Source organism: Rhipicephalus sanguineus, chromosome 1 (genome assembly GCF_013339695.2).
Source record: "Rhipicephalus sanguineus isolate Rsan-2018 chromosome 1, BIME_Rsan_1.4, whole genome shotgun sequence".
NCBI lineage: Eukaryota > Metazoa > Arthropoda > Arachnida > Ixodida > Ixodidae > Rhipicephalus > Rhipicephalus sanguineus.
This window is the reverse complement of record NC_051176.1, coordinates 70347274-70363527: the sequence shown is the minus strand read 5'-3', so window position 1 is coordinate 70363527 and position 16254 is coordinate 70347274. Positions and strand designations below refer to the sequence as shown.

Sequence of the window (16254 nt, the reverse complement as noted above, 5' to 3'; positions counted from 1 at the left end):
ATCTTTTGACATCCCTTAGAACAAGGTGCGAGCCAGAATTATCATTGAAGTAGGCTGAAACTAGTGAATTGTCCGGATTGCTTTTTACTGCATCAGAATATTTTTTTTTTCGAAGTGGGTACCTTGGGTGAGCAGTAGGACCAGCCGCTTACGTAGTAGGGTCTCTCAGAATAGTGGCAGTGTCGACAGTAGCAGTTGGTGCCGGAGTGGCTGTAAAGCAACCCTTACGTCGTTGGGAGTAAGGAACAAGGGTGGACGAGCGGACGGAAGCACTTGCACTGGGGATTACTCACGCAGGTGGCGGTGTCCGTTGCAGAAGTAGGTGTTTTGCTGGCCGAGCAGAATTCCTTACACCGTTGTGCCGAACAAGTGGGGCCGTTGTATTGCACTCTCGAAGCAGGCAGGCGATCATCAGTACGGTCGACGTGGTTCTTGATTTCACCAGTTGATTTCTTTCGCAAAGGCGCAGTTTTAAACGACACAGGGCTAGTCGCTGTCTGTTGACAGCACGCGGTGCTGAATAGCTGGGGCGCAATTGTGCCAAGACGCCGTGGTCGCTTGACTTTGAGATTCGAAGCACAGCTGTCGGACATGGTACGCCACGAGGGGGACAGTTCAAAGCTGGTATGCACGCTCTCCGCCTCGAGGACTCGGGCAGATGACATATTGAATAGAATGCACATTGCGCATTCCATTCAATGTGTTTATGTGCAATGTGATTCAATGTGCAGTTACATCGTATTGTAAGCGTGCTTTAATTCATTTTTATGTCATCTCAAGTACGAGGGTTGGCTCAGGAGAAAAGCGACGTTTGTCCAACGCCTCCTTTTTAAAACTATGCCTGTCAATTCCGGCACGACACAATAGGGCCGCCGCGGACGCCTTGGTTCACGTGCTGCTTGCAGCGCGGCGCTGCTAACTGCCACTACGTAAAACCCCTAAATATGAAAAGTAGCGACACTCTCCTCCACTCCCGTGATTTGCTCCTCTGTGTCCTCTCTCAACCAGACGCGAGCTCTGCGCAATGCATGCAGACTAAGCCACCGTGCGGGCGCCGGCCCTATGCGTTGGCTTGCGCTCGTGAGCGCGCCTACGTTAAAGTTTTTTTAAAGACGATAGTCTTTCTTGGGGAACTTAAACGCAGATATTTTGGTCTGTCTGTCTGTCTGTCTGTCACCCGATTCCGTGACCCGGCCAAATTTGAACCCCTTTCTTACCGCCCACCCATCTTGAACTGGTACGGCTCTTCATAGTTGTGAACGTTGTCGATCAAAAAGCAAATATTAAGCAAATCTAAGGCGCAACATCACTAGGTAAGTATTAGGTGGTGTGTTCCTTTAATAGAAAATACATAGATACGTAACTCTAAAGACCCTAGTTTCTTAAGCTGCGCTGAAAATGCCTATGCGCGCCGACGAATGCCCTCCGCCACGGAGGAAGGAAACCCTCTGCACAAGCTCATGTTTCCCGACGTATTGCCAGATGGCGTCCATATCTCACGCAGCGCCTCCTCTATCGTCTTTACACGGCCTATGCAGCGGAGCACGCAGATACGCGGCCAATTTTTTGTTCTCACGTTCTACTACTACTGCTATTATTATTATTATTATTATTAGTATTAGTATTATTTTTCAATACTGCTAACCCCAATGATAGGGGGCTCTAGCAGGGTGGTACAAAACATATAACAAGGTTTCTTAACAAATACAACGAATTCAGACAATGCCAAATTCAACTGACAACATCAACGTGAAATGTCAAAATTTACACGCCGACAAGTTTTTCGTAATACAAAATATATCATGCTTACAATTCAAGGAGAGCCTGAAATTTATCACATTCAACTACCGTTACTACGTCTTTATCGAGTTCATCCCACTCAGTTACAGTTCGAGGAAAAAAAGAATATTTAGAAACATTGTTCTTGCATTTAAATGGCACTAATGAGTACGGATGTCGTAGCCTTGTGGAGTAACCGCTGGAAAACGAAATATAGTCACACGTTCGGCTCTGTAACTTACCCTTGACAATTTTAAACATGAGCTTAAGGCGAGCGATTTTATTTCTAACTGTAATACGTTTTAAGTCTGCTTGGCGAAGTAACTGAGTAATAGATGAAGGAACCGTAACTGTTAAAAATAAATCGTACAGCCTTCCTCTGAACTCTTTCCAGCTTAAGTGTGTTCGTCTGTGTAAACGGGTGTCAAATAAGCATTGGCATCTTCTAAAATCGGCAGTATTAAAGCTTTGAAAGTGACGAGTTTACAGATGGTAGATGCACTCTTGAGAGACCTCCTTAAAAATGAAGTTTAGACTGTGATAAATGAAATAGCTGTGATATATCTATCCCATTGATAGATATTAGTTATAATGAGACCCAGATATTTGAACTCATTGACACGATTTAATGATTTACAATCAACTGTATATGCATATAAAAGAGGATTTTTCCTGTTACTTACGGTCATTACAGAGCATTTGTCGCAATTCACAGCCATCTGCCACGTCCTGCACCAACGCATCACTTTATCTAATTCAAAATTCGGTGCATTTTGATCTGAAGTTGAATTTATCTGACTATACAAAACACAGTATGTCGGCATATAGCCTTGTTTTAACGCCACAGTCATCCACAATGTCATTGATAAAAATAAGGAACAATAACGGTCCTAAAACTGATTCCTGGGGGACACCCGAATCTACTGGCAGCTTTCTTGAGAAATGTTAATTAAAAACAACATACTGTTTTCGAGAACTCGGGTATGCTTGTATCCAATGACAAAGTTGTGGGTTTTTTAATACTTCCCAAAGTTTCATAAGTAGTCTGGAATGAGAAATTTTGTCGAAGGCCTTCGCGAAGTCCAAAAAAACAGCATCTCTCTGTGACTGGTTATTTGTGGCTAGTGCGAAGTCATGGACAATTTCAACCAATTCTGTTGCTGTGGAAAACCTGCGCCTAAAACCATGCTGACCTGGTGAAAGTGCTGAGTGCGACTCCAAAAAGCAGGAAATGTGTTTATGTATTATGTGTTCCAATAACTTGCATGTTGAAGTCAAAGCTATTGGGCGATAATTACAAACCAATTGTTTATCCCCATGTTTGAATAAAGGCTTAATTTTGGAGAATATCTAATCCTCGGGCAGGGGACACCTCTGGATGATGATCCAGAGGTGTCTGCCCGAGGATTAGGTGTCTGCCAGAGGCCCCTGCTTAGTTCCCGGGAATGAGCGCTGCAAACCTGTGCACCGCCGGTGCGGGCGGTACGGGGCGCTTCACGCTAATGTCAGCCGGCAGCGCCATGAGCGGCAAGCACTGGCAAATTGTAAAGGGTTCCAGGGAAGAGTGATTTAGCGGAGGGGCTCTTTTGACAAGCACAGTTTGTTAAAGGAGGCGTTGGTTTGTCGCTTGAGGACAACCCGAGCGCCCCCGATAAATGGAAAGCAACGAGGTAAATTACTGCTTTTGTCTTTGTTGCATGAATAAGTAATGAACTTGCTTGCATGCATGCGTTTTAAACTTTCTGACGTATTATTTATAAGTGTGGTCGTGGCATACATGTGAGCGAATAGCAACGGCTGGCCCCAGTGTGGCGAGACATGACGTCTAAATAGGTGTCATGCTTTACCACCCATGGACCCCCCCGCAGGGGCGTCTGCACAAGCAGGCGTTTGGTGTGTAGCGACACCACGGACCCGAGCTAACGGGGGGGTTCGGACCCCCTCCCACGCCTAGCCGTGCGTGGCTTTGCCGTGTCCGGGGAAAAGGGGATCCTGGGGGTTGAGCCGACGCCGGGTGATTGGACCTTTAAGGCCCCCCGGCAGACGCAACACACCCCTTTGGCCCCCGGCTTCACGTAGACGGCACCCCTGGGTGACCCACCCAGGGGAAATCGGCAGTCGCCTTTTCCTGCCTCTCCCCTCACATCTTCGTCTTTTCTCTTACTTTAATCTTTCCTGTCCTCTACTCTCTTCCATTGACTTCCGTGTTTCCTGGCGGCAAGGGTTAACCCTGTGTGGTTATCCTACCTTGGATACACCATATTCGGTTATAGTGGTGGCGTACAGCTGGCGCCTGCAGGGCCTGTGCTTACAGACCCTGCAGCGTCCCCTTGTAGGACTCCATGGTGGGTGGCTGGCGCTGCTGCCGAAATATAAACATTTACATATGGCTAGTTCCTTCCCCCCACTCCCTGATCGCCCTCACAAAAGAGGGCGCACCGACGAAGTCTTCCAGTTTTTTTGGTCACCAGAGAGTATCTTCCCCCGATCCACGTATCCACGCTGACACACCCGGCAAACCAGTGCGAACACTTTCACCTTTCTAGTTTCGAAGTCTTTGACCGAAATCTTTGGCCCAGGATATAAAGTATCGAGAATGGCAAGTGGTGACCTCCTCTTGGAGCTCCGCGACCAGAAACAATATGAGAGACTGCCTAATCTAGCGAAATTTGGAGATACCAACTTAATAGTAACCCCACACCGAACCATGAATACCACCCGTGGCGTTGTTTCAGATGATGACTTGTTAGGGCTGACGGAGGCTGAACTCCTGGAGGGTTTCAGCGAACAGAATGTCATCAACGTGAAACGAATTAGGATAAGGCGTGATGGCAAAGAAGTCCAGACTAAGCACCTGATACTTACTTTCAATTCAAGTGTACTGCCCGACTCCATCGAGGCTGGGTACATCAAGCTTCGAGTGAGGCCATATATACCAAACCCTCTCCGATGTTTCAAATGCCAGCGGTTCGGCCACAGTTCACAGAACTGCCGAGGCCGCCTAACTTGCGCCAAATGCAGTGCTGAAGAACACACATCTGATGCCTGTGAAAACTCTCCTCTCTGTGCGAACTGTAATGGGGAGCATGCCGCATACTCACGGTCATGCCCATGCTGGAAAAAGAAAAGGAAATTGTCACAATTAAAGTAAAACAAAACATTTCATTTAAGGAGGCACGAAGGCAGGTGTCCTAACCTACCAGAAACCAGCTTTGCCGAAGTGGCGCGTCAGGGGGCAGCGCCACGACGGCCTTCGGCGGCTGTCCGGCACACGCGTAGTGAGCCGGCGGTGACGCCACCCGCCCCCCTCGGCGGTTGCAGCCAGTGCTGCTCCGCCATCCAAGAAGGACCCACCACCTCCGGTTGGGGGGCGCGAAGGTCTCGTCTTCTGAGGCGAGGCCCTCAAAACTAACGCAGCGCTCGCAAGAGCGCGTGTCCAGCGCCTCGCAAGATGCAATGGACACAACACCGAGCGTGAGGGCGCAGCCAGCGCCTAAGGATCGGCGCGACTCCGTCGACCGATCCAAAAAAGAAAAATCTCGAGTCACGGCCCCTGGAAAGGGTCCGTGAGCTAATTTTCCATCCTTGAGCACACAGCACAAAACACATCTAAAATGGACACACAGATCCTACAGTGGAATGTGAGAGGACTTCTCCATAATCTTGATGATATTAGAGAACTTCTTAATAAACATACCCCAAAGGTGCTGTGTGTTCAGGAAACACATCTCAAGTCCACACAAACAAACTTTCTAAAGCAATATGCCATCTTCCGCAAAGACCGTGACGACGCTGCCGCCTCGTCGGGCGGTGTCGCTATAATAGTTGATAAAGGTGTTGCCTGTAAGCAATTAACCTCCGAACTTCTCTTGAGGCAGTTGCTGTCCGAGCAGTGCTGTTCGGTAAGCTACTAACAATTACTTCTATTTACATTCCTCCGTGCTATCAACTTTCGAAGACACAATTTCAAAGCTTCATTGATGAACTTCCTCCGCCATATATAGTCGTTGGTGATCTAAACGCACATAATCCCCTATGGGGCGACTCCCGTTTGGATGCGCGAGGACGCCTAATAGAACACTTTCTGTTTTCGTCAGGCGCATGTTTACTTAACAAAAAAGAACCAACGTATTATAGCACTACACACAACACATACTCTTCTATAGACCTAAGTATTGTCTCGAGTACACTAATTCCATATCTGGAGTGGTCCGTTGTCAAGAACCCCTTTGGGAGTGACCACTTCCCGATTATGTTGAAGTTAACAAAAGAAGATACATGCTCGCCTGACTTTCCTCGTTGGAACACCAAGTCAGCCAACTGGGAACTGTTCCGAGAAAGCACATTTTTAGACGGAGATGACATTGGTGATTTTAATATAGACGATGCTGTGGCATACCTAACAGCTTTTATCATTGACGCTGCAGTGAAATGTATTAAGCAAACTAACGGAATGACTAATAAGCGTCGCATACCATGGTGGAACGACGATTGTCGGAAAGCGCGCAATAGTCAAAATAAAGCTTGGAGATTACTCCGAAATTACCCAACGGCTGAAAACCTCGTCAATTTCAAACAGGTTAAGTCACAAGCCAGAAGAACGCGTCGTCTTGCAAAGAAAGAAAGTTGGAATAGGTACATCTCCGGTATAAATTCTTACACCGACGAAACGAAGGTTTGGAATAGGGTGAACAAGTTAATGGGTCGGGAGTCACACCCCCTACCCTTGGTAAATAGCCGAGGTGAGAGCCTGGAGGAACAGGCGGACTGCCTAGGTGAACACTTTGAATATGTCTCAAGTGCATCACACTATACAGAAACGTTCTTAAGATTCAAAGAACGCGAAGAGCGGCAGCCCCTTAAATGTAAACGTCCATCCAGTGAGGCTTACAACTGCCCATTTTCATTAGCTGAACTTAAGGCATCTCTTGCGTGCTGCAACAACTCGGCGCCAGGTGGCGATCGCATAATGTACGAAATGATCAAGTATCTTCACCCCGAAGCACTAAAAGCACTCCTAACCCTCTACAATACCATGTGGGCAGCTGGGTTATATTCCATTGTTATGGAAAGAAGCGATAGTCATCCCGGTACTTAAACAAGGCAAAGACCCGTCCTTAGCCGCCAGCTACAGGCCAATAGCGTTAACAAGCTGTCTATGCAAACTATATGAGAAAATGGTAAACCGGCGCTTAATTCACTTTCTAGAAAGTAATAGTATACTAGACCCCCTTCAGTGTGGTTTCAGAGAGGGAGGTCGACAATAGACCACCTTGTTCGCATAGAGACATACATCAGAGATGCATTTATTCATAAGCAGGTTGTACTTTCGGTTTTCCTAGACTTAGAGAAAGCGTACGATACCACATGGCGATTCGGGATTCTACGCGATCTTGCCGCCATGGGCATCCATGGGAACATGTTAAACACAATTGAAAGTTATCTGTCTAACCGAACCTTTCGCGTAAAAGTGGGAAATGCTCTCTCTAGATCATTCACCCAAGAGACTGGTGTTCCGCAAGGGGGCGTGCTTAGTTGCACACTCTTTCTTGTAAAAATGAACTCTCTGCAGTCAGTAATTCCAAGCGCGATGTTTTATTCCGTGTATGTTGATGATGTGCAGATGAGTTTCAAATCATGCAATATGTCTATCTGCGAACGACAAGTGCAGCTTGGAATGAATAAATTCTCTAAATGGGCGGATGAGAATGGCTTAAAATAAACACCCAGAAGAGTACTTGCGTACTTTTCTCCAACAAACGAGGGGTAATGCCACTACCAAGTATTGCGATCAAGGGAGACCAACTCTCTGTCAGCAGCGAGCATAAATTCCTGGAACCACTTTAGATTCTAAGCTCACGTTTATACCCCATATTAAATATGTAAAAATGAAATGTCTGAAAGCGATGAACGTCCTAAAGCTTCTATCACGTACAACATGGGGTAGTGATCGAAAGTGCCTCTTGAAGTTGTACAAAAGTCTTGTCTGGTCGCGCCTTGACTATGCCTCTATAATTTATCATTCCGCAACGCCAAGTGCATTAAAAATCCTAGAACCCCGTCCACCATCTGGGCATCCGACTTGCAAACCGGTGCTTTCAGGACAAGTCCGATCCAGAGCCTCTATGTAGAGTCGAATCAGTGGTCACTTCACCTACAGCGATCCTATAGTAGTTTCATATTTTATAAAGTACGCGCAAACATCAAACATCCTTCTTATTCAACTATAAACGATATGACCGCCGCCACCCTCTTCCATAATCGACCCGCAGCGAGAAAGCCGTTCTCTTTGCGTGTGAGAAACTTAAGTGAGGAAATGGATGTTCCACTGCTAGAACTTTGTCCTATGCCCACAAGCGAAACTTTTACCGCCGTGGCAGTGGCAGCTTATACATTGTGACACCTCATTTGTCGAGATCACTAAACATGCACCAGAAGCACATATTAACATGCATTTCCGACAACTCCAGTCCAACTACTCATGCGTAGAGTTTTATACCGACGCTTCTAAGTCGCATGCAGGGGTGGCTTATGCAGCCGTCGGACCATCCTTCTCTGAATCCGGTGTACTGCACCCGGAAACAAGTATCTTTACGGCTGAGGGTTATGCACTATTGTCGGCTGTGAAGCATATACGGAAGTCAAACATACAAAGATCAGTTATATTCACAGACTCGTTAAGCGTCGTAAATGCATTAAAATCACTTTTTAGATTCAAAAACCCGGTAATAATTGAGCTGTATTCCGTTCTGTGTACAGCGTATATGTCCAACCAGCATGTTACTATTTGCTGGGTACCTGGCCATAGAAGCATCGAAGGCAATGTGTTAGCTGACCAAATGGCCACGTCAATTATATTGCGCGCTATTAACCCTACCGCTACTGTCCCTGCAACAGATCTAAACCCTTCTTACGTAAGAAACTGCGAAGCCACTGGCAACGCTTGTGGGACACAGAAATAAATAATAAGCTTCACTTGATTAAGCCGCAGTTAGGTTACTGGCCCTCCGCTACGAGAACACGGCGAACTGATGTCCTATTCTGTCGCCTCAGAATAGGACACACATATGGTACCATAGCTTTCTGCTGACTGGCGATGAACCTCCTACGTGTGGTAGATGTGGCGAGAGGCTAACCGTCCTCCACGTCCTCCTGGAATGTCCGGAAGCTGAAAGAGAGAGAAAGAAATATTTTCCCTTAGCATACCGCTATCACCTTCCTCTACATCCTATTATGTTTCTCGCGAAGAGCCGCTTTTTGACGCAAAATCAGTCCTTGGATTTTTAAAAGATGTAGTATTGAATGTTTTTAGCCCAACAAGTTCATAGCGCGTCCTCTGTCCAGAAGATGCCGCTGTGATAGTAGCTTTCAATGAGCCCATGCCTCCATGCCCTTCTTTTAAGGGCTCTGCCGAGGCACTAGTGCTCCACGCCAAGTTTTTATTTGATATTCGTATTATTTTAATGAATTTTATGTCTTCATAGCACACATCATTTGTTATTGCCATAATTTTAATGTATGTATATCTTACTCACTTACAGCGACTGCTTTTAGGCCCATTTACAGCCACGTCACATCTGTTTTACCCACACTGCGTAATGCACAGTTCATTATCATCGCTCTGGCGCTCTTTGGCCACATCTGGCCCTTGCGCCAATAAACTCCACTAATCATCATCATCACCACCCATGGACCTATGACCAGTAAACTGGTGCCGTACGCGCACATCCGGAAACCAGAAAGAAGCACAAGACGTGCACAAAACGAGAACCCTGCGTGTACGGAAGGAATATGCGATGTGAAATACAAGGCTACCTGAACATTCATACATATGTTTTCTTCACTACCATATGAATAGAGAATGATCTCTTCTCATAACACGCTTACACATGGTCAGACTAGCAGCAGAAACAAGCTTCACAACCATAACGCTACTCATATTTTGAATAATTACCGTTCATGAAGGCATCCATTATTTCCGCAATTAGTAATCGAGTATTTAATAGATCGACATATCATTCTCCGACCGCTTCTACAGGCCAAGCAGCGGGGTGACGAAGCACAGAGGCCAAATACGGCGGTGCTACCGGCCGTTAAGATTGCAGAAAAGTGTTATATTGTCGTTACTTCAGTGATGATTACGTTTCTTGTTATCGCTTTCACTGTTGTAGGCTGGGGAAACGAACGAAACAGCACAGCAGCTCAGTTCATCAACACAGTTCAACGGCGGACCACTACTCTCAAATGGATACAAAGCAAGGACCTTGCAATCACCAGTCATCCACCGCTCATTGACAACGCAAGAAGACAATACAGCAGGTGCTGCGGCAGGCGATCAAAGCACAGATGACCAATGTGAGTATTTTTTCTTCCTCTCGTCATCATCTTAATGACTGAAACGCAGAAAAGAGCATGCTCTTAGTCTTACTGAGAAGACCTCTATGAGCTGGGCGGACTCCAAAGACCAAATTTCTTGATTCAAGATCAAGGTGTGCGCATTGTCGGAATTGGGAAGCAAAACGCGTAGTAATATAAAGTTTCCTGCTGTACACAGGCAAAACAGTATAACTTAATTGCAGTTGAAACTCGATCTAACGAAACGATGACCACGCCAACATTATTTCGTTAAATAAGCAAGTTCGCAAAATCGAAAAGGAAATTTTTAGGTCCTTCGATATCTGAAATTGTAACGAAGCGACACCCAAAAGCTACCAGTTCATTCTTTTTGCCGCCAACCTACGCCAGCACATGTGAAAAACCCGCGGAGGCAGCCCGATCGCGGCCCAGAATTGTAGCCTTCCGTTTCGCCCGGACATGGAGCCCCTTATGTCCGGGCGGGTCGACACAGGACAGGCAGACGGTTACGTGCAGCTATGACAGCCCACTGGCATGCAATGATACGCTGACAGCGTACGCAGCGATTGTACGAGCAGACCGAGCAAAATAGTTGCGAAGAGATGATCAGTGTTATGTGACATCAACCATCAAATGACGAAAGCAACCGCCGCCACCCCTGACGCCATTTTGTATATAAGATGGTTGTCTACCGCCGAGTCCGTTTTTCCGTAAATCGATGAGGCGTGCAGCCTAGTGAAAATAGAGCTATGGCCGTGGCAGGCGGCTAAAGCGTTGAGCGCGGTAGCATTGGAGCTTACGCTCTAAAAAATACCGTTTGTGCCAAAATTAGAAGAAAATCACTGTTCTTTACTCATTTGCTTCACGGAATACTTTGCTAATTTCGGTTCCGTGACCTAGCTGGTTCGTGAATTCGGATTGATGACAGCATTGTACCCTATAGGTACCTTCCGGGGAATCAAAATTTCTTCGTTAGATCGGGAAATTCGTAAAGCAGTGCTTCGATAAAGATCCGAGTATTAACAGTGTATTAGTAATGAGCATTTCACTGAATCTCCCGGAAGCGATGTTCATCCGTGGCACGAGCACGACGCCGTTGTGCACATTGTTTTCTCTGACAAAGCTTGGTCCCCTTGTTTCACCTTGCGCGTTTCACCTTGGTCGCCTTGCGCAGTGGTTCGCACCATCCTATAGTGTAGCACGAAACGCAGCTGCGCATGTGGCGAGCACCTCCTAGCGCCTCCCGTGGTGTTTGCCCGTTGGAATGTAGAGCTATACAGCCTCGCTGTAAAGGTCCTACTCTCTCTTGCATCAGCAATGAGCCTATGACAGTGGGTGCGGGATCGGTGAGCCGAATCGAGTGGGCCTATCCTAAAAACAACAGAATTATGAATTGGCAATTTACTACTGAGAGCAACGAAGCAAGTGCCCCATGCTAGAAACCGCAATGATGCGCAATGAGTTTTCCTTATTCTGAAGAAATTGAGCTTTTGATGACACATACTGTCTGCACTGTTCATTCGGTACATTTTCTCGTTTTACTGTGTTCTGGTTCCGAAAATGACGTCAGCTACCGGCGCATCTGAGACGTAGCCGAGATGGAGATACAGACCAATGGCGGGCGTACGCTATTCAGTCAACATTACGCGTTTATCGTCTTTGTACGGTAGTAGGCGCGCGGATTACTGTACTGTGAGTGTTGAAAGGACGAGTGCAGGTTCTATAAGGATGCGCCAGCAGATATCACGTATGGGCTGATGCGATAACGTAGCTGCTGGTGCACGACAGGGTGCGTCCGTTGAGAAGCGGCAAACACTAACCGATAAAGGACAGATCCTAGATTCTCCTGTTAATGAATGCTATTCGAACTAAAAGCGCTTTATGAACGAAGGCTGTAGGTACACCCCTCGCAGAAAAAAAAATGTACCGCTACTTTTAGGACATGCACTTGTGGGCATTGTTGCCAGCAAACGCGCCATCAGCAACTCAAAATGTGAAAGTAATGATCCGCTGATTCCCAGCCTACACATTTACTAATATCCGCTCCACATTTCAAATTCTGCTTTACGCGATTTGCGAACTGCAATACCTTCAAATTTATAAAAATCCGCTTCGCATTAACGAGTGGTATTTCAGACCAGGATCGCAAGTATGTTTCTTTGTACTACTGGGACAGGCAAATTTAGCAGTAATATCGCCCGTCGTTAGAGTTGGCTGACTTGCACATGAGCTGTACAAGCACCCATCAAATGAACTTACGCTCGTGAGCAACAATGTTGCCATGTGATGTCTTCGCTGGACGCACGCTATCATACCTGTTCGACGATCGCATGCTGTGGCGTGAAAGCTTCGGGCTAAACAGTGAGACGCTGCAGAGGTATGCTTGTGAAATGAAAATCAACCTGCTCTAGGGCGCAGGTGGCGGCTGCTTCGGCTGACGGGACATCGGTACGCACGCCGCGCATACCTACACACGCGCACATGGACGCACATGCATCGTTCGTAGAATTATTCGTCCTAACAACGAGCATGGTCTTAATTCATATATGCCCAAACTCAGAAAAAATGACAAAACAATTTTTTTTCACAAAAGTATACTTCTACCCTCTTATTTTTCTTAAGTTTCTTATTTACTGACAGGTAAAGGAAACACTGTTTTTCACGACGTTCTATACATATAGGACACTGGGCATTAGGGGTGCTATGTGCGGGTGTGGCAAGCCTTAAAACATTTCACGTGCACACCGACATTGCACTTCTTCCTCTCCATGACGTCTTTCCTACAAAGCACGCGTTTGCCCGGAGAAAGCGGTCGGCACGAGGCAGCATGAAAAGCAAGCAGTGTCTAGGCCTGCACACGTTGAGAATGAGGCCTGCTTGATGTGCTGTAGGTGGCGCTAGTCATCAGCTAAAGAAATAGCGATGTTAGAGTACATCAAAGAAGCGTCCTATATGTAGGACACTGGGCATATATGGGTTAGCATGCTCGGGTTCACTGCATGAAGTGTAGCTATATTCTGGCGCATGATTTCATCGATACCATTATGGCGGCGTTTACCTATTCGCTGATATCGGCAAACTTTGTCGAAGGTACGTGAGCGAGGATCTTGTTGAACAAAGCAACGAAAATCATCCTGTTTATGTTATGGTTTTTATAAGCGCAGGCGGTGGTCTCGGCTCTACTGAATATAGCCCTGCATCAAGTTTCATCGGTACACCGTACGGCAAAGCCGAAGCTTCTTCCAGCCCAGAGTCCCAGACAACGCAGCGGTCTTCTGAGAATATCGCTGCTGTTGAAGAAGCAAGCAAAACTTATCTTTCCATGATAAAGGATGACATGGCAAAAGTGCGGTATGCTACAAGTTCTGTTTACGGTTATATAACCTTCCTATATAGAAAAATGCCTTATAAGAAGGCGCTAAATAGTTACTAGCATACAAGTGTCTATTAATTAAAAACAACCGAGGTGACAGCGATTTGGTACTTTGAAACGTATACACAATATTTAGAGCAGAAGCCACCACGGTAGCATAGGTATTACGAAGCACCAGACGTGTAGATCACATACTTTCGTACTTTCTCCACTAAAAAAGTATTTTGGACATTAATAGTTTCCATTGTCTTTTTAGTGATACTGCCGTTATCCATGGCGCATAGCGTAGCCATTTCAAACGCGATCGCGTTATTAAGGCGCGTGTGTCAATGAAAATCTGCAATTGTCCGCGTCGGCGGCCTTTGTCTGTTAGCGAAAAATTGCAGTGGCCGCAAACAATTAAAATCAGGGTACGAGCCAGAAGCTCGCGCACGCATTCTGCGCGGCAGTCAAGAGAAATTATAGACCATTTCATTTCTTATTCTTTCCCGAAACTCTGTCTCTCTCAAGTATTGTAAATAACTTGCAAGTACGTCACACCGCGGAACTCTGGGATACGATATCGGCATGCGCCGCCATCACCGAGCAGATGGCAGCAGACGACACCGAGTCAAGCTGTGCGGCTCTCGCATTTCCCGTCAACGCCGTACGTCGCAATGGCGATTTGTGCGATATTTGACTGCCGCAACCATACGTGCTGGAACCATACTCCGAAACCATACGTGGCATTCGTAGCTGGAGTATTAATATCAGTTATTTAATTACCGAGGCACAGGATCGAGCAATAAAAAGCATCGAGGAAATTGCGCTACAAAGTACCGAGCAGACATCTTCAACAATCCCATGCGCGGTCCCCTGTGACGTCATTCTGCAACGGCTGCCTCTCATCAGAAGATCTGTTGCTAGTTTCGTGCGCATGAAATAAAACTATACAAGGCTCGAACTAGCCTGGAAAAATCACCGCACATGCGCAAATACATGACCCGCCTTACTGTTCATAATGTTTCCAGTATGACCGGACGATCACTTTGACAGATCCCCTGAGCGGATCAAACTTGAAGAATTTCGTTCGCAAAATTGATAAACGGATTTTTCGGTCCTTGAAACTCTAAAATTGTGATGTAACGGCACCCGAAAGCTGCCTTGGTATGGCATGGCATTTACCGCTAAACCATGCCTGCGCATGGCAAGTCCGCAAGGGTAGCCCTCCCACGTCGCCCCGATGTGGAGCCTCTTTCATGTCCGGGCAATGCAGACGTAGACGATCACGTGAGGCTATGACAGGCTGCCGATATGCAAAGAAAAATGCTAGGATTGTGCGAACAGGCCGAGCAAGAAAGCTGCGAGGCTACGATCGGTGTCATCTGTCGCGTAAGCCATGAAATAACGAAAGCAACCAGTGTAGCGTTCGTGAGGGAGCATCCAAGCGGACAAAATGCCACAGCCAGCCCCAACGCCATTCGGCACGCGATAGCGCTACCGATTGCCGAGTCCGTTGTTCCATGCATGGGTGCGGTGGGCAGCCTCGTTGAAAATAAACTGGGGTCATGACTATGGCGGCTAGATGTTCTATAATGCGATACCGTTGGAGCGCACACTCGTAGAAAAAGCCTGTGCTGTAATTGTTTGATTTAAAAGTATGCCGATATTCCATGAACTGTCGACGCTGGAAAGGAAAGTACGCGAATGAATTTGCCATAAATATTCGCGTTTCGACCCGTGAGCACTGTTCAGTGAATAGCCAGGTCGCTGCCTGTTGTTCCTTTTAATTAATTGGCTTGCTCACGCATTCTGCCATTTAGGCACCGCCGGTGTGGATTTGGCGGATGATAATGAAATGTCATAGATCACATTTTTTGTGCATTCAGTGAAATGGTTTCTATGCTTTTTGTCACAGTGATAACCCAGTGCTTCTCACCTGTTCACCTGCCTGCATAGGAAGACCAGGCGGTTTGTGGCGAAAAACACTCGTACCCCCTACTTTCCCTGCAGTCTTCTTCAGCCTGCGAGAGAAGTCGTCAATGTGTAGGGAACGGCAGCTAAGCGAGAATGTGTGTGCTCCTTTGATCTCTCATTTCTGGTCGTTGTAAAACTTACGAGCAGCTTTTAGGCTAGGCCGTTTCAAAAGCTTCTAGGGGACATGGCACTCGTCAAGCCGTGCCACTTGGTTCATGAAATTGGCCTTTGTCTGGTGAGGGCGATTTTGGACGAGGGCACTTCTCAAGGCGGCTAGGTCGTTATTTGTTTAGGTAGCTTAGAGTATGCTGAAGAATAAGGAAGCGACTTCTTCCGAGACCGCGGAACACATCTACAGCAAAAGTGATATTCAAGCACTAGTAGGAGCAAATACAAGAATCTCAATTCACGTCGTGACGGTACTTTTTTAGTGTTCTCAAGTCGTGGGTTCTTGTAAAACGCGTAGTGAATAATGTTGATGTCCTCGATTGCCGCCATGGTTGAAGATCGCAGGACCACAAGGTAGTTGTCGACGTACATGAACACATTGACGCCTTCGAACACTGCAGACTGGCATCAATGCCTCTGTGATACCGCGCCAACCAGGCGACAGGTGCGAGGCATGGCCTATGCACACACCTTTTTATTCTGGACGAAGACGTTTTCTTCAAACTTTACTATGAATGAACGGAGGTAAAATGTTCATAGCTCCCGGAAGCTACCCACGCTTGTTACACATACATTCTGGAACTCAGCGATGCGGGTTCTAGACCTTCAGCGCTTACAGGTGT

At 46.7% G+C, this 16254-nt stretch overlaps 1 protein-coding gene across 1 annotated transcript in view; it reads left to right on the top strand.

The window, feature by feature from the left end:
* LOC119392842 (uncharacterized) overlaps nt 1-16254 on the top strand; it is a 159642-nt gene that overhangs the window by 46189 nt on the left and 97199 nt on the right. The window contains exons 6-7 of the mRNA XM_037659795.2: nt 9951-10134; nt 13299-13485. Of these exons, the coding sequence (XP_037515723.2) occupies nt 9951-10134; nt 13299-13485 (371 nt within the window). The remainder of the gene's footprint in view (nt 1-9950; nt 10135-13298; nt 13486-16254) is intronic.